The sequence below is a fragment of the Sceloporus occidentalis genome, unplaced genomic scaffold, assembly GCF_023333645.1.
Source record: "Sceloporus occidentalis isolate IW3139 unplaced genomic scaffold, rSceOcc1.0.p SCAF_1, whole genome shotgun sequence".
Classification (NCBI taxonomy): Eukaryota; Metazoa; Chordata; class Lepidosauria; order Squamata; family Phrynosomatidae; genus Sceloporus; species Sceloporus occidentalis.
Genome location: NW_028316981.1, coordinates 78,866,366 through 78,885,962, shown reverse-complemented (window position 1 = coordinate 78,885,962; position 19,597 = coordinate 78,866,366). Strand labels below are relative to the sequence as shown.

General features: G+C 41.9%; 1 protein-coding gene across 6 annotated transcripts; it reads left to right on the top strand.

Moving 5' to 3' along the window:
* The first annotated feature begins 312 nt into the window (after positions 1-312).
* FAM53C (family with sequence similarity 53 member C) lies at positions 313-18,572 on the top strand. Of its 6 annotated transcripts, none has more exons than XM_089526669.1 (6): positions 313-519; positions 7,492-7,561; positions 8,583-8,830; positions 12,952-13,009; positions 16,178-16,905; positions 18,215-18,572. In XM_089526669.1, the coding sequence occupies exons 3-6, from the start codon at positions 8,753-8,755 to the stop codon at positions 18,491-18,493; spliced, it is 1,143 nt and encodes a 380-aa protein (XP_089382795.1). In that variant the 5' UTR covers positions 313-519; positions 7,492-7,561; positions 8,583-8,752; the 3' UTR covers positions 18,494-18,572. The 6 variants fall into 6 exon arrangements, with proteins under 6 accessions (XP_089382795.1, XP_089382786.1, XP_089382779.1 ...); XM_089526660.1 differs by lacking the exon at positions 313-519 and adding an exon at positions 528-679; XM_089526653.1 differs by lacking the exon at positions 313-519 and adding an exon at positions 729-913.
* Positions 18,573-19,597: the final 1,025 nt, after the last annotated feature.

The following is a 19,597-nucleotide window of genomic DNA, read 5'->3' as shown; positions in this document are numbered from 1 at the left end:
TTGAGAACGGCTGCTCTAAGGCATCATGGGTTTTCCTGGCAGGATTTGTCCAGAGGAGGCTTGCCAAGGCCATCCCCTGAGGAGGCTGAGAGAGAGTGACTTGCCCAAGGCCACCCAGGGGGGTTCCATGGCTGAGGGGGAATCAGGCCCTGGGCCAACACTCAAACCACTAGGCCACACCGGCAGGTCCATGAACACTGTTGGCCTTAGGAAAGAATGAGCTAGGACTCAAAAGAGACCCCAAAGTCTGGTCCTAGATGGGCAGAGGCTTGGTAACCGGGGTTGAGAGGAAATAAAGCACTCTTGACATGCTCAGTGGCGTGATTTGGATACAGTTTTAGCAAAACACCTCAAAGACATTCGACTAAATTTGACAGTTGAGGCGGCCGGCTCTAATCTAACCGCTCTGCAGAGGCGCCAGAGACCGGCTCTGGGAGAAGAAACCGGGCCAGAGGCGAGGAAATGCCATTCTCCCTCAGCCTCCGTAAGACTACAGGCCCCATCATGCTTTGCTGCAAGGTAGGATCCATGCTGAAGGGGGGCTGAAGAAGGAGAGGCGAGTGCTGGGGCCAGAACCCTAGGAAGCCCCTCTCCGGCGCTGTCGCCCGCTCCCTTGGACCTCTGCGGAGGCGCCGGCCCCACCCTGGGCCCACCCTGGCCCCTGCGGGAAGGGCCTGAGGTATCGGAGCTCCCCCTTCAGGGAGGGCAGTGGGCTGGCCCAGCGGGTCGCTCCACTCCTGGCCCGGCTGCGGGGGGAGGAGAAGCGGGCGGAGGGCTGGGGGCGCAGGAGAAAGACCCCCTCCGCACATGGTCCGCCCCGGGGCTCTTTAGTGGAGGGGGCGCCCGCTGCTCTGGCTGCGGCCCCGCGAGGAGGAGCCAGACGCCGCGGCCCACGCCGCCTCCAGCTGCCCCGGTGGGTCCCAGGGAACGGGGGCCATGGAGGGGAAACGGGGCCAGTATTGGGTCGAGGTGGGAGTGGATCCATGGGTGCATCATGGCTACACACACACACACATATATATAGGGGGTGAACATACGCGTGTGTGGTGTGCGTATATATGTGTATCCGTGTATATATATATATGGGGTGTATATGTGTGTGTGTACATATATATATATATATATATATGGGGGGTGTATGAGAGAGAGAGTGTGTGTTTAAAAATGTGTATATGTCTCCGGTGTGTGTCTGTGTGTATATATATATATATATATGTATCTGTTAGATGTGTATATGTATATAGGTGTGTGGTATGTATGAATATATGTGTGTGTGTGTGGATATATATATATATATATATATATATATATATGGGTTTTGCGTGTGTGTGCTTGTGTCCATGGGTGTGTGTGGAGGGGTGTTATATACAGTGTCTGATGTTATTATCCTGGGGTCTGGGCCCTGCTTGCCTTGCCTTTGTGAGGTGTGTTATGTCTGTGGCCTCCATAGGCATCTGCTCTTGTTTGCCAGAGAGAGAGAGAGAAAAGGAGGAAGCGTGAGGAGGCTGCAGCGGCGTTGGAGGCCTTTCCAGGGGAGGCTCTGGGGGCCCACTGGGCCGCTGTGGCTGAGGGGAGAGGAGAGGGGCTGGGGAGGGTGTCTGTGGGAATGTGGGTGGTGGGGAGGAGGAGGAGGAAGGCCTGGGTGATTGTCGCTTTGACTCTTTCTGTGGCTCAAGGCTATGGAATTCTGGGAGTTGGAGTTTGTTGTTCACTTGATCTAGGCAGTAATAGACAACAAACTCCAACTCCCAGAATTCCACAGCGAAGAGCCAGACAAAGAGTCAAAGCAGGGCCAAATCGGGTTGCTTGTCAGTATGTGAATGGAAAGTGGCTTACTAAAAAGCAGGCCTTGAAGCTGTTCAAACAAAGAGGAGAGAAGGAAGATGCCAAGTCTAGAACCATTCATTCATTCATTCATTCATTCAATTTGTAGCCCCCTCCCCCCCAACACACACACAAACACTTTTTCCTGTTATGGGACTGAAAGTGTGGCACACAATAATTTCAAAATAGGTATAAAATAGTATAAATAAATAAATAAATAAATAATAGTACATTCTGAAAGTACCGTCTCAGTAGGCCTGTGCACTGTTTCACCATTCCCAAACTAAACATGAATGCCATAAACACAGGCTTTTTACTTTTCGTCTTTTGGTTGCTCTTTAGGTACCTAATTGTCTGAAAAGCAGGAATGGATGGATAGAAATAACTTTTTTTAATAGTGGAGAGTAACCACAACGTGTTTGACGTGTCACACAAGTTTCGGTGCTAATGATCCTTGCCAAATTTCAGCCCCACTCCTTCCTTGGGGCTCTGGACAGTTTATTGTACACCTTTTATTTCATTTTTATTGTCAGGGTAGTTTTGTGAATAAGGTTGTTCTGGAGAGACACTACCTTATCCAAGGCCACCCAGTAGGCTTCATGTCTGAGCAGGGGTTTGAACTTCTGTCTTTCAGATGCAAATCTAGTATTTGCAGCTATCAGATGATAAATTAATCAGGATTAAGACTTTCAGTGTAAAATTGCTGGTAGCAGAAGTTGTTTATACCAGAGTTCAGAGAGCATTTAGTCCAGGAGGAGCTTTAGACATAACAATCTATGCTAAAGTTTACTTACATCACTCTAACTTTTAGCAATTTTATCTGCAATTAATCTTTAGAATCATAGAGTTGGAATAGATTGGACACAGTATTCCAGATGGGGCCTGGCCAAAGCAGAATACAGTGGCATTATTACTGTCTAGATCAAGGGAAGTAATATTCTGCTTTGGTCAGGCCCCACCTGGAATACTGTGTCCAGTTCTGGGCATCACAATTCAAAAAGGACATTGAGAAACTGGAGCGTGTCCAAAGGAGGGCGACTAAAATGGTGAAGGGTCTGGAAATCATGCCCTATGAGGAACTACTCAGGGAGCTGGGTATGTTTAGCCTGGAGAAGAGAAGGTTAAGAGGCGATATGATAGCCCTGTTTAAATATTTGAAGGGAATTCATATTGAGGAGGGAGCAAGCTTGTTTTCTTCTGCTCCAGAGAACAGGACCCAGAGCAATGGATGCAACCTCCAGGAAAAGAGATTCCACCTCAACATTAGGAGGAACTTCCTGACAGTCAGGGCTGTTTGATAGTGGAACAAACTCCCTCAGAGTGTAGTGGAGTCTCCTCCTTCGGAGGTCTTTAAACAGAGGCTGGATGGTCATCTGTGGAGGATGCTTTGATTTAGATTTCCTGCATGGCAGGGGGTTGGACTGGATGGCCCTTGCGGTCTCTTCCAACTCTATGATTCTAAAGGAAAGATTAATTGCAGATAAAATTTCTAAAAGGTGGAGTGATGTAAGTAAACATGTCTTGCACATGTACTTGCACCAGGAGCCCTGGTGGCGCAGTGGTTAAATGCCTGTACTGCAGCCATTCACTCGAAACCACAAGGTTGCGAGTTCAAGACCAGCAAAAGGGCCCAAGCTCGACTCAGGCTTGCATCCTTCCGCTAAAATGAGTACCCAGACTGTTGGGGGCAAAATTAGCTTACTTGCTAATTAGCTTACTTGCTGTTCACCGCTATGATCTTTGGAATAGCGGTCTATAAATAAAACAAATTATTATTATTATTATTATTACTTCAATCCTGCATATCTTAATTTAGCATTAAGTCTCAGTGATTTCAATGGGAGTTGCTCCCTAATAAGTGCACATAGGGTTGCTGCCATTTTAGGTTGGCAATTGGAATTTAGAGAAAGTAGTCATTATTATACTGTATATAGCACTGTAGATTTACACAGCGCTGTACATCAATCAGTAAAATCAATAAAAATAAAACCTGCCAAAGGTGTACATTCTACAGGATAGTAACAAAATACATATAAAACAATAGATAATAATACAAGATAGAATTAGATAAAATAAGCAGGCAACGAGTTAAAAACATCAAATATCAAGTCAAGTATGAGATAACAATCAGAAAAACAATCACACAATGCCTGGAAATGCTTGGTGTTTATTTATGAATACCTGCATAAAGGTGTAGTGTAAAAAGGTCAAATAATTAAAAAGAAATAGGACAACTAAATTGTCTTATTTATATGACACCTCCAGTATGTTTTACAGTTGGCCCTTCTTATACCGAGATTTTTTATACACGAATTCAAGCATCCACGGTTTGAAAATGTTCAAAAAAAGTATAAATTTGAAATATCAAACCTTGATTTTCCATTTTTTATAAGAGACACCATTTTGCTTTGTCATGATATTTAAGGGGACTTGAGCATCCACGGATTTTCTTGTCCACGGGGGATCTTAGAACCAAACCCCAGCTTATAACAAGGGTCCACTGTAATGTGTACATATGAGATTTTTTAAAAGTATCTGTCCTTAAGAAGTTTACAAACTAAGACACTGAGGGAAGAGGGGAAAAGAGAAGAATAAAAAAAAATGAATGTGGGTAAATGATGCAAAGCTGACTGCTGTTTCTTAATGAATGCCTTTTCTCCCCTTTGTTCAATATATAAAACTATCCGTGGAACCTTCCACTGTTGTCCATCGCTGGAATATTTCAGCATCTTTTACTTCAAATTGGAGCCTAACCTACAGTAGCTCTTGCCCTATAGCTGGACTTCTCAACACCCAGTATATAGTACAGTACTCCCACGTGTAATGTGTGACTTCAGAAGGATTTATTGTGGAAAGCAATCTAAACTATTTTCACATGTGTCGGTGATTCCTCTTTATCTGGTGGATTTAGGGCCAGTTCTGCTACTGTTTGGAAAAAGCAAAAAATTATCTTTGTATCTGTACTGTGTGTGTTGACTGTAACCCCTACTGAATCTTAGGGATTTAGTTTTGAGAAGACATGTCTAAGATTTCACTGTAAAAATTGATAATCACAGTACGGTTCTATGCATTTCAGCTGAAAGGTTCACTGGGGCTTACTCCCAGGTAAATAGGCATAGGATTACATTGTTTGTGTACTGAAAGTCTCTCTGGCTTTTCTTTGTGAATGAAGATTCAGGAAGGACTCATCCCGCGCTTCCTACAAGCGCGTTGATGACTAAAAAGGCCAATCCGAGATAAAAAAGTCAGGTTGCAGAAAGCACAGCAGAATGTCTCCTTGGGTGATGTTTCCGGGTTGTGGTTCTTTTTGCGTTGTTGTTTCTCTTCGAGACTCATTCGGTGTGAGCTTTCAAAAAAAAGGCTGCAGCATCGTGGATAGTGCCTCTCCATGCATTCCGGTGCGAGGCCAAGGTAGACCATTGTTGGTGATCAATTTGGCCGAGCCTGAGATGTTGTTTCAGGGAGACCTTGTATCTCTTCTTTGGAGCGCCCCTCTTGCACTGACCCATGGCGAGTTCACCGTACAATACTATTTTTGGGAGGCGATGGTCCTTCATACTAGAAACGTGTTCTGCCCAGCACAGCTGCGTCCTCAATAGCATGGCCTCAATGCTGGTGATCCCTGCTTGCTTAAGGACAGCAACATTTGTCACATAATCAGTCCAGTGCATATTTAGAATTGTGCGTAAACAGCGCTGATGAAAGCGTTCAAGGAGTCGTAGGTGTTGGCGATAGGTGACCCATGTTTCAGACCCATAAAGGAGAATAGACAGTACAATGGCTCTATACACACTGGTTTTTGTGCTTCACCTCAAGTGTTTGTTACTCCAGACTCTTTTGTGAAGCCTTTCGAATGCACTATATGCCTTTGTTAGTCTGTGATCGATCTCTTTATCAATCTTGGCATCTGAGGAGATGATGCTTCCCAGGTAGGTGAACTGCTGAACAGACTTAAGAACAGATTTGCCTACAGTGATGCAGGGATGGTAGTGTTCTTCCTCAGGTGCCGGCTGTTAGAGAACTTCCGTTTTCTTCAGACTGACTTCCAGCCCAAAGAGCTCTGCAGCTGTAGCAAGGCAAGATGTTAGGCGCTGCAGAGCTGCTTCCGTATGGACAATGAGGGCAGCATCATCAGCAAAAAGCAGCTCATGGACTAGATAGTTTTTAGAGTCTTAGTGCAAGCCCTCAGATGGCTTAAGTTAAACAGGCTACCATCAGTACGGTAGCGTATATAAATGCTGTCTTCTTCCATAGCCCTTTGGAGCATCATGCTGGAGAAGATTGTAAATAGAGTTGGAGCGAGAACACAACCTTGTTTCACATCATTAGTTATTAGAAAGGGCTCCGAGAGAGCGTCACCATATCTGACTTGACAGAACTGGCCTCACCCTTTAAACCAGAGGTTCGTCTGCTGAGGCCTTGACAAGCATGGACGGTGGCAGCAAGGTCCTCAGGTCGTAGGTTTGATTAGCGTTTCCTTCTCTTAGATGGTTGACCTTACAGGGTTAGATGAGCACCATCTGCCCGGGTTTGGGATTAGAGTTTTTCTTCTAGGATGGTTGCCATAAGGCTAGAGAGCCCATTCTTCCCTTTGGCACTCTTAGTCAGACCCTTCGGTTGTGACCTGTCTGGCATGGGAGGCCCTACTGGTGGCTATTATACCACCGACAGCATAGTTCACAATTTCATTAGGGTACGCAAGCCTCTGGGGCGTCAATGGAGAGATACTGAAAATACTGTGTAAGTAAATCTGTATACCATTTTGCTTTTTTTAAACTAGAAAGGAACACCATAAATTGGGTATCTTTACTTTGTCTTTTGTTTAATCTTTAGACCAGCTTTAAAGTTACTCTTATTGGCATTAAAACACACACAGTGTGATAGTGTTTGACAGTCCCTTGTAAAATAGCATGGGAGACATTCTTGCTAACGTGTACAAAATTAGGGATGTTAAAGGCAACACATTAATTTCTAGTAAGTAATTTATCTTGGGAATACATCATGCCAGAATGCTGAACTTAGCACAGTCCAATATGATGGACTGCTTATTCACACCAAGAGAATAATGTCAAGGTGGAATAAAGATGTCAGAAAGCAAATAACAGTATAGTTCATAGCTGGCCTTGTGGATTCTGTTGTATTGATTTTGGGGTGATGTTATGATACTAGGTAAGGTGAGTTAAACAGTGCTGATAAATGGGTTATGGAACTGGTTTTGCTTACAATACACGTTGAATCTCTCTAATCTGAAATTCTGACATCCGAAATATTCCAAAAACCAAAACTTCTTTCATCGGTGTCTGAGATAGTAACGCCTTTGCTTTTCTGATGGTTCAGTGTACACAAACTTCATTTCTTACACAAATTTATTAAACATACTGCATAAAATTACCTGCAGCTATGTGTATAAAGTGTATATGGAACATGAATGACCTTTGTGTTTAGACTTGAGTCCCATCTCCAAGATCTCATTATGTACATATATGCAAATACAGGTATTCCAACCCCCACTCCAGCCCCCCAAATCTGAAATCCAAAACACTTCTGGTCCCAAGCTTATTGGATAAGGGAGGCTCAATCTGTATTATGTTTTGTTTTCTTATTTTGGAGTATTGTATCTTTTGCTGTGTTTTAAAAACTCAGATTGAAATCTTCATGTATTTGTAGATAATGTGAAGAATACAGCAAGGAGCAACAGGTCTCAAGTTACTCAAGGATCCAGAAGGCAAAAACTGAGGTTGGCGTCCTCATTCTTAGTTTTCCACTGCAGAAATGAGACCTAGCATACTTGGGATTTGGGCAATATGCTGTAATAAAGATGCAGAAAAAAGTCAGATAAGGCCAGTGTAATAGATAGGAGGCATCAGTGACAGAGGCCTGTGTTCATATCTTCAAGCCAAGAAACCCACCTGCTCACTGTGGGCCAGTCATTAACTATTAATCTAGAGATGGAGAACATCTGGGCCTCCACATGTTGGACTGCAACTTCCATTGCCTTTTAGCATTGGCTATGCTGACTAGAGAATTGTAGTCGGCAACATCTGGAGGGCAAAATTTTCCTCATCTCTTACATAATGTACCTTACAATGTATTTATAAGAATATATTGAGGAGCAGGCCTGTATACTGCCTGATTGCTCTTGGGATGTAGCATTTTAAAATGCTATGTGAGTTGGTAGTAATTCAGATCAGTTTGTAAAAGGGGCCTTGGGTTTTATAGCATGGAGAAAAGAATGTGGATGTGAAGGCTGGAAAATGTTACCAGCTGAAGTTGGTTTAACTCACATCTGCCTCACCCTAATACATGCAAGCAACTTTGGAGTTTTAGGTATATGAAGGAATACAGTGGTACCCCGGGATACGAATTGATCGCGTTACGAAATTTCCGGGGTACGAAAAAGTTAGATTGGAAAAAACTGTTCCGGGTAACGAAAGAATTTTCGGGTTACGAAATTCATTTCGGCGCGTTTCGGCGCGAAATTCAAATGCGAAGCGCGGCTAGCGGCTTTCCAGCGCTAACGGAAAGCCTTTTCGGGTTGCGAAATGTATCGGGTTACGAACGGCGCCGCGGAACGAATTAATTTCGTAACCCGAGGTAGCACTGTAAATGAAAGAACTTTGCCTATTCCCTGCATGTTGTATGCATGGGTAATGAATGAAAGAAAGCACTATATATTTCCAGTTTTTAAGGAGTCCATCTGGAGAGAACAGATAGAGTGTATGACATACCATATATTATTATTGTCTTATGTCTTACAGGGGCCTTGAATATGACATGGAATATGGCTAGTCTGTGATGAAGACAACAATTTAGCACATACAGTAGCTGATGATGATCATGCTTGAACACAGCTGGATTTGCTGAGTGAGACAGAAGGGTGGCAGGAGCTGGAATCAAAAGTTCTGGTACCTGGCCTTCATAAGAAGCCATGATCCCTCTGATAACTGAGCAGCTACAGGAACAGAGTCTAGAGGAATTGAAATGCACATCCTTCAACATCAGCCTGGTAAGATTTGCCTTGCTTTGCCTGTCAAGCTAGCAGTAGAAGTGTATTTTGCTTTTATTTTGAGATATTTTTTATTTAATTAATAATAGCATGGAAAGACTGGGACAGTGCTGCTAGCTACATATGATAAACTGCTCTAGAAACAGGAGGGGAGGTTTGAAAAAAAATTATGATGTATTATGAGGTTTGCTGTTAAGAAATATGTGTTTAAAAAACAACCAACAAACCACGGGGTTAGCTCTTTGTGTGGGCCAAAAGAGTATTTTGGATTCCAGAAGCCTAATAGGTTCTGCAGGAGGAGAGAGGATGCATTGTAAAGCCAACACTCTGTGCTTCATGTATTGTGTTTTCTGCCTAGGTAAAGCCAATACTCTGTGCTTCATGTGTTGTATTTTGTGCCTAGGTACCAGTCACTTCTATAGATTCTTCATGTGCTTTAGAAGGAATAGCTAAACATAGATACAAATAAAAATTCAATTGTGATTATCATGGGCAAGTACTGATCAGTGGCCATGATGATCATGCCAGAGCTTATTAACGTATGCATCTGAGGAAGTAGGCTTATGCTACCAGGTTATTTCTTTCAGTTAGTCTCAAAGGTACTACTAGATCCTTTTGTACACTGATTTTCCAGATAAACATGGCTATGTCTTTGAATTATTAACATATGAAACTTATTTCCACACAATAATGTTTATTATAATAAATGGACGGTCTTATAGTGGGTTAACAGTAACAACATTCAGAACTGAATTTTTTACAGATGACATTTCAGACTAGTAAATGCCAAGGACCTATAGGGGAATTATATTGCCATCATATCCTGCTTATGAAAATCTTTGCACCTTCTATCTGACCACTAGTGAAAAACAAAGTTTTGAACTAGATATCTTTTCACTGATTCCAACACAATCAATTCTTACTTTGCAGTAGTGGAGGAAGCCATCTGAATTTAGTAAAGAGATAGCACTTCAGAAAGTGGTGTTGATATCTGATGACAGAAAGTGTGTGAGACTATGGTATTTGCAGGAGAAAAGCTTCAGATGATAAGTAAAAATCAATTCTTGATTTACTTGGATCACATAAGCAGCCTGTGATATTAGCAGGTGTTCAGCCTGAGGCACCAACTAGGCTTATCCTGTTCTGCTACCAGAAAATCCAGACTTCGTGATTGGAATAATTAGAAAAATTAGAAAAATGTGCATACATTTACTTCAGCCTTGTAAATAATTATTCAAGGGGAAGTTGCTCACCTCCTGTTGTTATTCTTACTCCACCCTTCTGATAGTTGCTGTTGCCTGTTTCTCCACTACTGCCTATTCCTATCTATATAAATGATGTTGAATTTACATAAGATAGCAAGAACCCCATGTGTGTAGTCTCCATAGCAAGGCAATCTGTTTAGCAAAGAGCTGCGCTATGGCAGTGGCACATGCATGTCACACTTTGATAGTTGGTGCCAGTAGCCCTTCATTTTAAGAAATGAGGAGTGCTTAACCTACACTTCAGCCGAAATGGCCTCTAGAACAGCTTAGAAAGTTTGGAAGTAAGACAGTCCCTGCATATACGCTTAGAATGTGAATAACAGGACACAAAAGGACAAGAGATTGGGAGGGATGGAGCATTTGCACCTTGGTTACTAACATGAGGACTGTTCCTGCTTCCTGCAGATGAGTAAGAAACCACATGGGTGATTTTCTTAATTTACAGCTTTGTTCTAATTATTGGACAAGTTTGGGAAATTCCTCCTACACATTGGGATGTACAAAACAATGAAAGATAATGATTTAGAAATCAAGAAGTAATCTAAATCTATATTAAGGATCTTTGCTAAATGAAGAGCTCACACTACCAACCCCTACTCACTAATACTTGGAAAGCCCTATCATTGTTCCTTTTTTCAAAATCGTTCTCAAAGATTGCCTAGGCATTTCACCGTTTCTCTATAGCCATAGTCTATCAAACTGATACTTGTTCAGAGCCCCCCTGGTCACTAAATAACAGGGAACAGAAGTATCTTTACAAATTTAGGTTGCTTCTGTGGCTATATGGACAGGTCAGGGACAAATGTGATCTGAAATGACTCCTACAATTTCATTACAGATACATCCCAAGTTTGTATGGAAAGGGATCTTATAGCACCATTGAGACTAACGATGCAAAATAAGTTGTAGTGTAAGCTTTTGTAGACTTGGTCTGCTTCCTCAGATGCAGGAAGGACCTTTATAATCAGACTGTATGGATAGCCATAGAAATGCAAACTTGTGGGTGTGGGTTCACACAGTTAGTCTCAAAGGTGCTACAAGATTGCTTTGCATATTGATATTCCAGACTAACACATCTATGGCTCTGAATTCTATGTCAAGTTTGTATTGACATCAGAACTCAAAGGATCTTTTGCTATTTTATGACTGAGTTCAAATTAAGTTTTCTTTTCTCTACAGGTATTGATGAAAAAGGATGAAAGTGTGTGGGGATATAGGAGAGGAGGAATTGAAGTGCCAGTAGTAGCCTTACTTTATAGTATTATTCAAGCTTTATAGCACAGTTGAAATGGACAAGCTGCAGTAGAAGGCTTCAATGTCTCAACTATTGCCTCCAAATTCCAGACTCTTTACCTTGTTATAAAACCATGCTGCTTGTTTGATGATTTTGATGCCCCTTCAGAAGGGAAATCTGTCTGCAATTTTCCAGTTTTCCCACTGCTCCCTTGCTTGTGTGCCTGTGTCTGATCTGCCTTATTTCCTAAACACCCTGGTCCTATATTAAGTGTAAAGCATTTCTGGATCTGTACTTTCTCCATATCTTTTTTAAATAGACTTAGAGTGAGCTATACAAAAGAGTCTCTCTACAAACAGTTTCTATAACCTAAGGAGAGGTGGCTTGACTTGGAAAATCAATGTGCTCCTGTGTCAAAAATTTAAGTTAAAAGGGGAGTGTTGCAGTGAAATATGAAGCATGTGCTTCCTTGATTCTTTTTAGGTCTGGAGTCCATGGTGAACGTGCCTGGAAATTAATAAGTTAAAACAGCACAAAGTCACTGCAGGTGCAGCCAGGAACAGAACTCATCTTTTCCATACAGAAGTTTGAACACTGAGGTGTAGACTTCCAAGAATGGGATGTGGCCTAATGAAGCTTTTGCAGGGAAGGTACAATCAAGAGCATAATGTTGTTTGAGCAGATGAAGCTCTGTAACAGAGAACCAGTTATGTGGAGTGGAAAGGGAGTCCCCTTTAACCCTGTAAATTTTAAATCCCTGGATAAATAGACAGAGACATGTTGCTCTGTCTGCATTATTGGAAACAAAACATAGAAATGGGGTGGTGGTGAAGATGGCAAAAATGAGTCATTCCTATAACTTTTTATGTGCCCATGAGATTTTAGTTCTATGTGTCTTGTTTGTTATTGTCAAACAGGGGGTTTGGGGGAGATTAAACATCAGTTCACCACTTTAGATAATAGAGATGGGTCTTGGTGTGGCTTATTATATCTAAGGTCTTGCTGTCCTTCAGTATATTAAGAGAGCTGGCATATAGATAATGAAAAACATGGCCCTAACTCCAGGAGCCTCTTGTCACCAAAAGGAAAAGAGTACAGAGGGTGTCAATACAAATTTATCTTGGCTTTGTGACCGTAAAGAGTTTTAATTTCTTGGTCTGCCTTTTCACACTCTTGTGATGCGAGTAAAACATCCTTAGGCTCCTAATATTAAGTCTAGTACAGAGATGGCACTAAGGGGAAGGCATAAAGAACTGTAGAGCCTCCATTGATAATGGCTTGTGGATGAATCTGAGGACAGCACAGTGGAAAGAGCAACTAGGCAAGCTAGAATAAATCAGAGGCTCTATTTAATTAAGCGCCCTTTTCCCAACTGTGGTTTTAACATCACATTAAAAGAAATTCTGGAAGGTTGTCCTATGATAGAGCTCAATTGTTTGGCAGTGAGTGGTGCGTGGGTGGGTGAGAATGTTGTAGGAATGGGAAATTCCAATTGGGCATAATATCTGAGTATTGATAGAATATCGCATCTGATAGGCCACATGGTGGGAATTACAGAGCCAGAGGCGCTTATGAGATGCTGATTGCTGTGATGTGGTGACTCCTTGTGTTTCCCTCCCTAGCCTTTGCCTGATCATGCTGATGTGGCCAGCTGTGGCAGCCCCTTCCAGATAGCGCCTGGTAAGAGCGTCTGGCTGGACTTCCACCTTTTGTGCCTACATCCATTTCTCTCACATCTTTCTTTTTATCTGTGATGTACTCTGTGTGCAGTTCACTGCTAATAAGAATAGTCTACTTCCCAGGTCTCCTTCTGGAAGCCATGTATTTTGTGATAACATCTCCACTTTTAAATGAAAACTTGATGTAAATATAATGGCAGCCTTTGGTATGTTTTAATAACATGGATTTGCCAGAATTAAAGACAGAAAGGATATCTCAATAAATGAGAGCGGATGTTTTAAGCAAAATAAATCTCATTATTGTTGTGACAAGGGGAGCAAAGCCATTATTTGAAAAGAATGGAAGAAATGTTGCTATATTTAGTGTTAAAAGAAGTCCTCCTAATGTTCTGTTGTTTTTTAAATCAATTTCTTTACTGACCACTAACTATTTTATCCAAGGCAGTTTGGGACTGCAATGTTTACACAGGGTGATGTCTTTATTAACATGTTACATACACAACTGACTACATCTTTTGATGTACTGTCCTGTAAACACTTTAGAATAAATAGTAGCTCTTAATAAATATGGTGCTGTAGCAAGGAGAGTTATATTGGTGGAATACCACTGTGACTAGGAATTAAGTTTTATCAGTTGATCTATGGATGTGCTTGATTATGCATGGAAGCAGGTGCCAGGTGAATAAGAGAAGTCCTGTAACCTTAAATTTAAAATTGGTAGCTTCCTTCTTCAATGGCACTGTTTTTTCTTGATTCTATTGACTCAAATAGAATATTAGAACATAATCTCAGCTATGTGTCACATAACTTTAAACTATCAAACTGTGTTGCTGGAATCCTTAGCAACTCTTAATAAAGAGTCTAAGTGTTCATCATACCAAGCTTTGAATAGAATAGATTTTACACACACATTGTACAGTAACATTGTCATTGGCAGTACTCTTTTAAGGCACATTTTTGTACAAAAGGAGTGAAACATTCCTGCAACCATTCTGGTCACTTTAGTTAGAGCTGTATGTTGTACAGCAACTTGATGATGACTCCTCTGTGCTTGGAAGGGTTAGAATTAGAATGTTTAAAAAGGCTTTTTGTTTTAATACTTTTTCATTTAATAGATGCATGGAGTAGTGGAGGTATGAGGACAGTGGGTGCTTGCTTAATCTAAATCATGTATTGGGAAGCATCAATTTGTTTATCCTTGTATTACATTTTTTTTATCCTGTTTTGAAACAAGTTCCCAGAGTGGCTTATAAAACAAGCACAGTCCATTTGGCTGTAAAGTGTTCAAATAATTTCTGTTTCTTATGGGTTACTGCTAGCCTGTCCATAGTTTGACCTGGATAACTTGAGTTGAATGATTTTTCTGTCTGCATTATATTGCACCAGCAGAGAATCCAAAAAGCATGTGCACGCTTTCAGGTGCCACAGTTTACTAACAGATGTGTTATGGCATGAACTAGTTATTTCATCATATGTGTAAAGTGGTCAGTGAAGGGCTTTGTGTGTATGCACCCATACATGTAGATAAGGGATGGGTGAAGTGCAGTCCCTGGAAGCTTCAGTTTCCAGTATTCTTCACTACGTTTGCTAGGTTAACTAGGGCTGATGGGAGTTGCTGTCCAATTACATCTGGAGGGCTTGCCTTTTACCTACCCTTGATGTAATCACGTATGTACACAAATACATTTAAAAGCTAAAGGAATACATTGCACACATTAGTTTGCTGACCCTATAAATTCACTAGTCCTTAAAGTTCTGCAGGACTTCTTGTTTCTGCTATCACAGCATAATATGGCTGTGCTTCACAAATTGACTCCTGGTGTATTTGACTTGTGAGTTTACAGGAAAATGAAATTACTCCCTACTGTCTGAAGGCATGGTCTTGTGTTTCTCCTCCTTTCTCTTTGTTAATGTGGCATGTTTGGTTCTAGCTTTCACACTGGTCCTCATATTTCCATTCACCAGTCTCATACCACATCTCATTTTTCAGTATGTTTTTGGAAGAAATATACATATTAATTTTGCCATTTTTTGGAATGTCCTGTTGTGCAGCTAGTGAATATAGACTGCTTCTGAAGGGAATTCAGACTTTCTTCTTTAGATTTATTTCGGGTCTACGTGTATTTTGGCTTGATGGTACACTAATTTGATGATCATCACCAGCAGCTCTGGCTGTTTCTGCAGCTAATCAGAGTGTTGGACAAAGAAATCTTAAATTGAATTAAAAGTTTTCTCAGAAGAACAGCATTGTTGAAGCACTGACCTGCTTTTTGAATTACCCTTCTGAAGCCATAGTTGGGAGAAGGAGTGGCTGGAAGATCTTACAGTGTGTTGGTCATAGAGAAATACATCTTCCAGCAGATACATTAGGCATGTTTAGAATATTGGGGAGGGGGAGCCTGAAAAGCAGTGCTAAATGTAAAGTGGTATCAAACGTGGAAACACTTGAAGGAAGCAGGAAGTGTTAATCCTCCAACAGTTCTTTAGTTTTCAATAGACTTTATTGAATGTGTGTCCTTATTTATTTGGTCAGTTGTTCCCACTGCTCATTTCTTCCCATGGGAGAAAAACTTAGAAAAATGATACTGTCTTAATCTCCCTGCTCCTGATAGATTTCCTTAGCTATAACTAGGATGTATTTGTAAAACAAAATGTGCATGTCCCCACTAGGTTTAGTCCTCTTCTGTGATCCATAAATGCATTCTAGGATGGTAAGATAAGTTTCTTCAGTGCAGAGTTCTATTCATGTTGGGAAGAACTAGTACGGTATATTCTTATCATAAAATTAGAGGCTCAAGGAGAAAAAAGGGGAAGTATTAATGTGAAGAACAACCCTCATCTCTTATCTTTGTGATTTATACATTACATGAGAATGGGATAAAAAAATTGGGACAGCATCTGGACTAATGGACTAGATAGACCCACTGTATGGAAGTGGTTATTGTTGTTGTTTGATATCGTTCTACATGCAATTATAGAAAGTACTGGAATTATTTTGATATTGTGAGGTGAAGACACTCCCAACATGGTACTGTTTAATGAAAAAGTAGGTAAGAGTGCTGATTACTCATATGTCACAGGATATGATTAGGTGTCCTTCTGGGATGTCAATTTGTGTAATGATTAGATGTCTTGTCTTAAATGATCTATCTTATGATATTTCTTTCAGAGGGAGCTACATGGAGGGACCTGACTCCCTGTCCAAAGATCCATCTTCAGGACAACACAAGTCTTTACCAACACTCCAGCTTGAGCCTTCCTTTGCCCCACTGCAGCCCAGACGACAGCCCCCAAAACAGACTTGCATCTCAAACCCTGGCCACCAGTTCACTAGTCTCAGAAAAGGCTTCTGTGCCTCCCACCAAAAGACACTGCCGCTCCCTTTCAGTGCCCGAAGACCTCTCCCGGTGGCAAGCTGTCTGGAGGCCCCTGGGGTCCAAAGTGTGGACGCATATCAAACGCCGGGACAACAGTGGAGGGGACACTTTGGCAGTGCAGCCCCAGAACGTGGTCCAGGGAGCCAACAGACTTTGCTTCAACCCCACCCCCAGTGCCTCTCATCAGGGTGTTCAAGATGGTGCTAGTGGTGGGAGGAGTCCACCTTTCTTCAGTTTGGCCCTATCCCGAGAATCGCCAGCAAGTGTACCATGGGAGACCGGAGAGACTTTGCAGCCGTATCCTCTGCAACGACGTTTCTCCCTGTCACCAGTCAGATTTTTGCCCTCTCCACAAAGCTCTACCACCTCCACACCAGAGCTGCTCCGACACCAGCATAGCCTCCCTCGCAGCCGCTCACAGCCTTGTGATTTGGACACCAGGAAATGTGGTCTTAAGCGGCGCCATGATGAGGATGTGAGGTGGCACAGGCCCTCACTTGATTTCTACAAGATGAATCAGGTAGGGAAGGGAGCAGATGCTATCCCCATCTGATTCATCAACTTTGCTCACATGTCTGAAGCCAAAACCTCTCCTTTTTAAGGTGATAACAAATGAGAATAATTGAATGTGGTGGGAGACAAAAACTATTGGTAGCTGATGTAAAGCAAAGGAACTGCCTGCCTGTCCAAAGACTTATTTTCGTATCCACTGTCATTAACTAGTATCAGCAATATTTTCCTATGGAAAATATTCAAGGTATACTGAAGAAGAACGTTGGGAGTCATGTTGATTTCTGTGTATGACTCTTGCAGAATACAATTTAATTATTTGTTAGAAACATTGGGCCAGCTACTGTACAGGATGTAGAAATGACATAGATACTGCTTCAGGGGCTTGTGCACATATATTCCCAGTTTATATCAGAAACTACTACTACTGTACATACTGTAGGATTCACACTTGGAACAAAATTTGTGTGATGGCTGCTGGAAGATCCAGTAGGCATTTCAAGCTTCCATGATCCACACTGGAATTAGGGTGGAAATGGTTAGGCACCCATTCCAGAGACAACATTGCTTGTGTGCTTAGTGCTTTTTTTCTTCTGTGTGGAGCCAAAAAAATAGGACTAGAAACATAGTGTAATCATTACTAAAGTATCATGCAAACCACACAGAAATGTTACTGTCAGTGGGATCTGATTACAGCTGTCTTAGCTAATGGCATGATAAGGAAAGGCACTGTAAACAGGTTACATAAAACTAGAAGTGATTCAGGAAGGCTTTCCTAGAATAGCCTTCCAGCAGGTTACCATCTTAGGTCTAATTAAAGCAGGTTTTGAAAATTCAGATCTTTATTGTGATTATGCATGTCTGCTCCTTTCCACAGACAAAAGTGGTTCTTCCTAGCTTAAGAACCTATTGTTGATATTTTCCTCAGACGAAAAGTAAGGCCTGAAACAGACAGGTGGAAAAAGCCCACTTCCAGGAGGCTTGGGGGCATGTCAGTCACATGATGCATGCCACCAAGTTGTCCCAACCCAGAAAAGCCACGGTAAACAAATCGCTCCTTTTCATAAGCTGCTTTGAAACAGCGGCAGTGAGCTGGATTGGGGCCGCGCGTGTGCAGTTCTCATGGCTCTGAGGCGAGTGGCTCCAGGGTGGCCCTGATCTGCCCTTTTTGAGTGGTCTGTTTCACCCCTAAGTGAGCCTGCAAGAAAGCTCCAACTAAAAGTGTTTTAGTGTAAGCAGTCGTGAACATGGTTATGGTTATAAATTCTTATTAGAACAAAAGGATGAAAGGTGTTTAATGTTTTGTTTTTTAATTACAGAAACCATTTACAGGAGGTGCCTGTCAGTTAGACAGATCTGAAGAAAGTGGCTATCCATCATGGTTGTTGGACTGCAGTCCACAAGCACCCTCAGCTCCATGCAGTCCCCTCAGCAATTGCATCCAGGTGCTTAGTGAAAGTGAAGAGGAGGAGGAGGAAGAAGAAGAGGAATCAGCAGTACGAACAGCAAGGCAACTAAACTGGAATTTAGCAAGTAAAAGAACTCTCTTCCAGCCAGACTTTAGTGACCTGGATCTAACATTGATTGAGGAGAACTAGGGGTTGGATGTGTCTTTGAAAACTGACTTGAGACTAGCAGCCATGCAAGGCTGCACTCCTGGATGAGGGCCAGGGGAGTTGGGTGGGTTTAGGGGGAAAGTGGCGGTGGGACCAAGGGGGGGGGGGTTTGTCTGCTCGTTTCTTTTCTATTAAAAAAAGAAAAAGAAAGTGCTAAGTGTTCTGTGTGTCTTAGATGAGATAACAGAATTGTATCAAAAAGTGTGGAAAACAAGGACTTTGGCGGCAGTACTCATGCCTATCTCAGCAAGCTTCTTAGGTATCCTAGTCTCTGAAACTCCAAAACAGAGTAAAATTCTCTGTATTCCAAATAAAAGCCTACATATGGGGACAACTGGTATAGGATATCTCTGGAAGGAAAAAAAAGTAAATAAACAGAGGTAGAGGCTTTCTATTGCAGAATTTTGAAATAACCATACTCTTCCACCAAATTATTTTGCATACTGGATGACTCTGCCCTTGTGATTTGTTGCAAACAAGTCTGTAGCCGAGATGGAGAAAGAAGACAGCAACAAAGCTCAAATGTATTATTTTCTCAATATTTTGCTCCCTAATTCAAATGACGTCGTCTTGCCAGCTGAATGTAAAACAGGAGGTTGGTACCTGCACTAGGGACCAGTTGTCTTCCCCTGAGGCCCACAAAGATTGAAATCAAATGGCTGGAACTGATATTCTTATGTCATACAGAGCCCTTTGTTGTTATGATGGTGTGTGTTCATTTCTGATTTATGACAATCCTAGCATGGGATTTCCTTGGCAAGATTTGTTTAAAGGGAAGTTGCCTTTGCCTTCCTCTAAGGCTTAGAGCATGTTATTTGCCCAAGGCTACCCAGTGGGTTTCTATAGTAGAGTGGAAATTCAAACCCTGGTTACAGTACAGCACTAACCACCATGCCACAGCCTATTTAAAAGGTTAAGTGGCACTTTTGGGGAGGCTTCTGGGAGAGGAAGTTTTGGGGGATAGAAAATGGGCAATTTGAGGACTCTGAACACATTGATGGCTGGAAAAATAGCCCTAGGCCCTCCTCTTTTTTCATCCCTGTGACAGGGATGGTGATCAGGAGCCCTCCAGAAATTGTTGAGCTG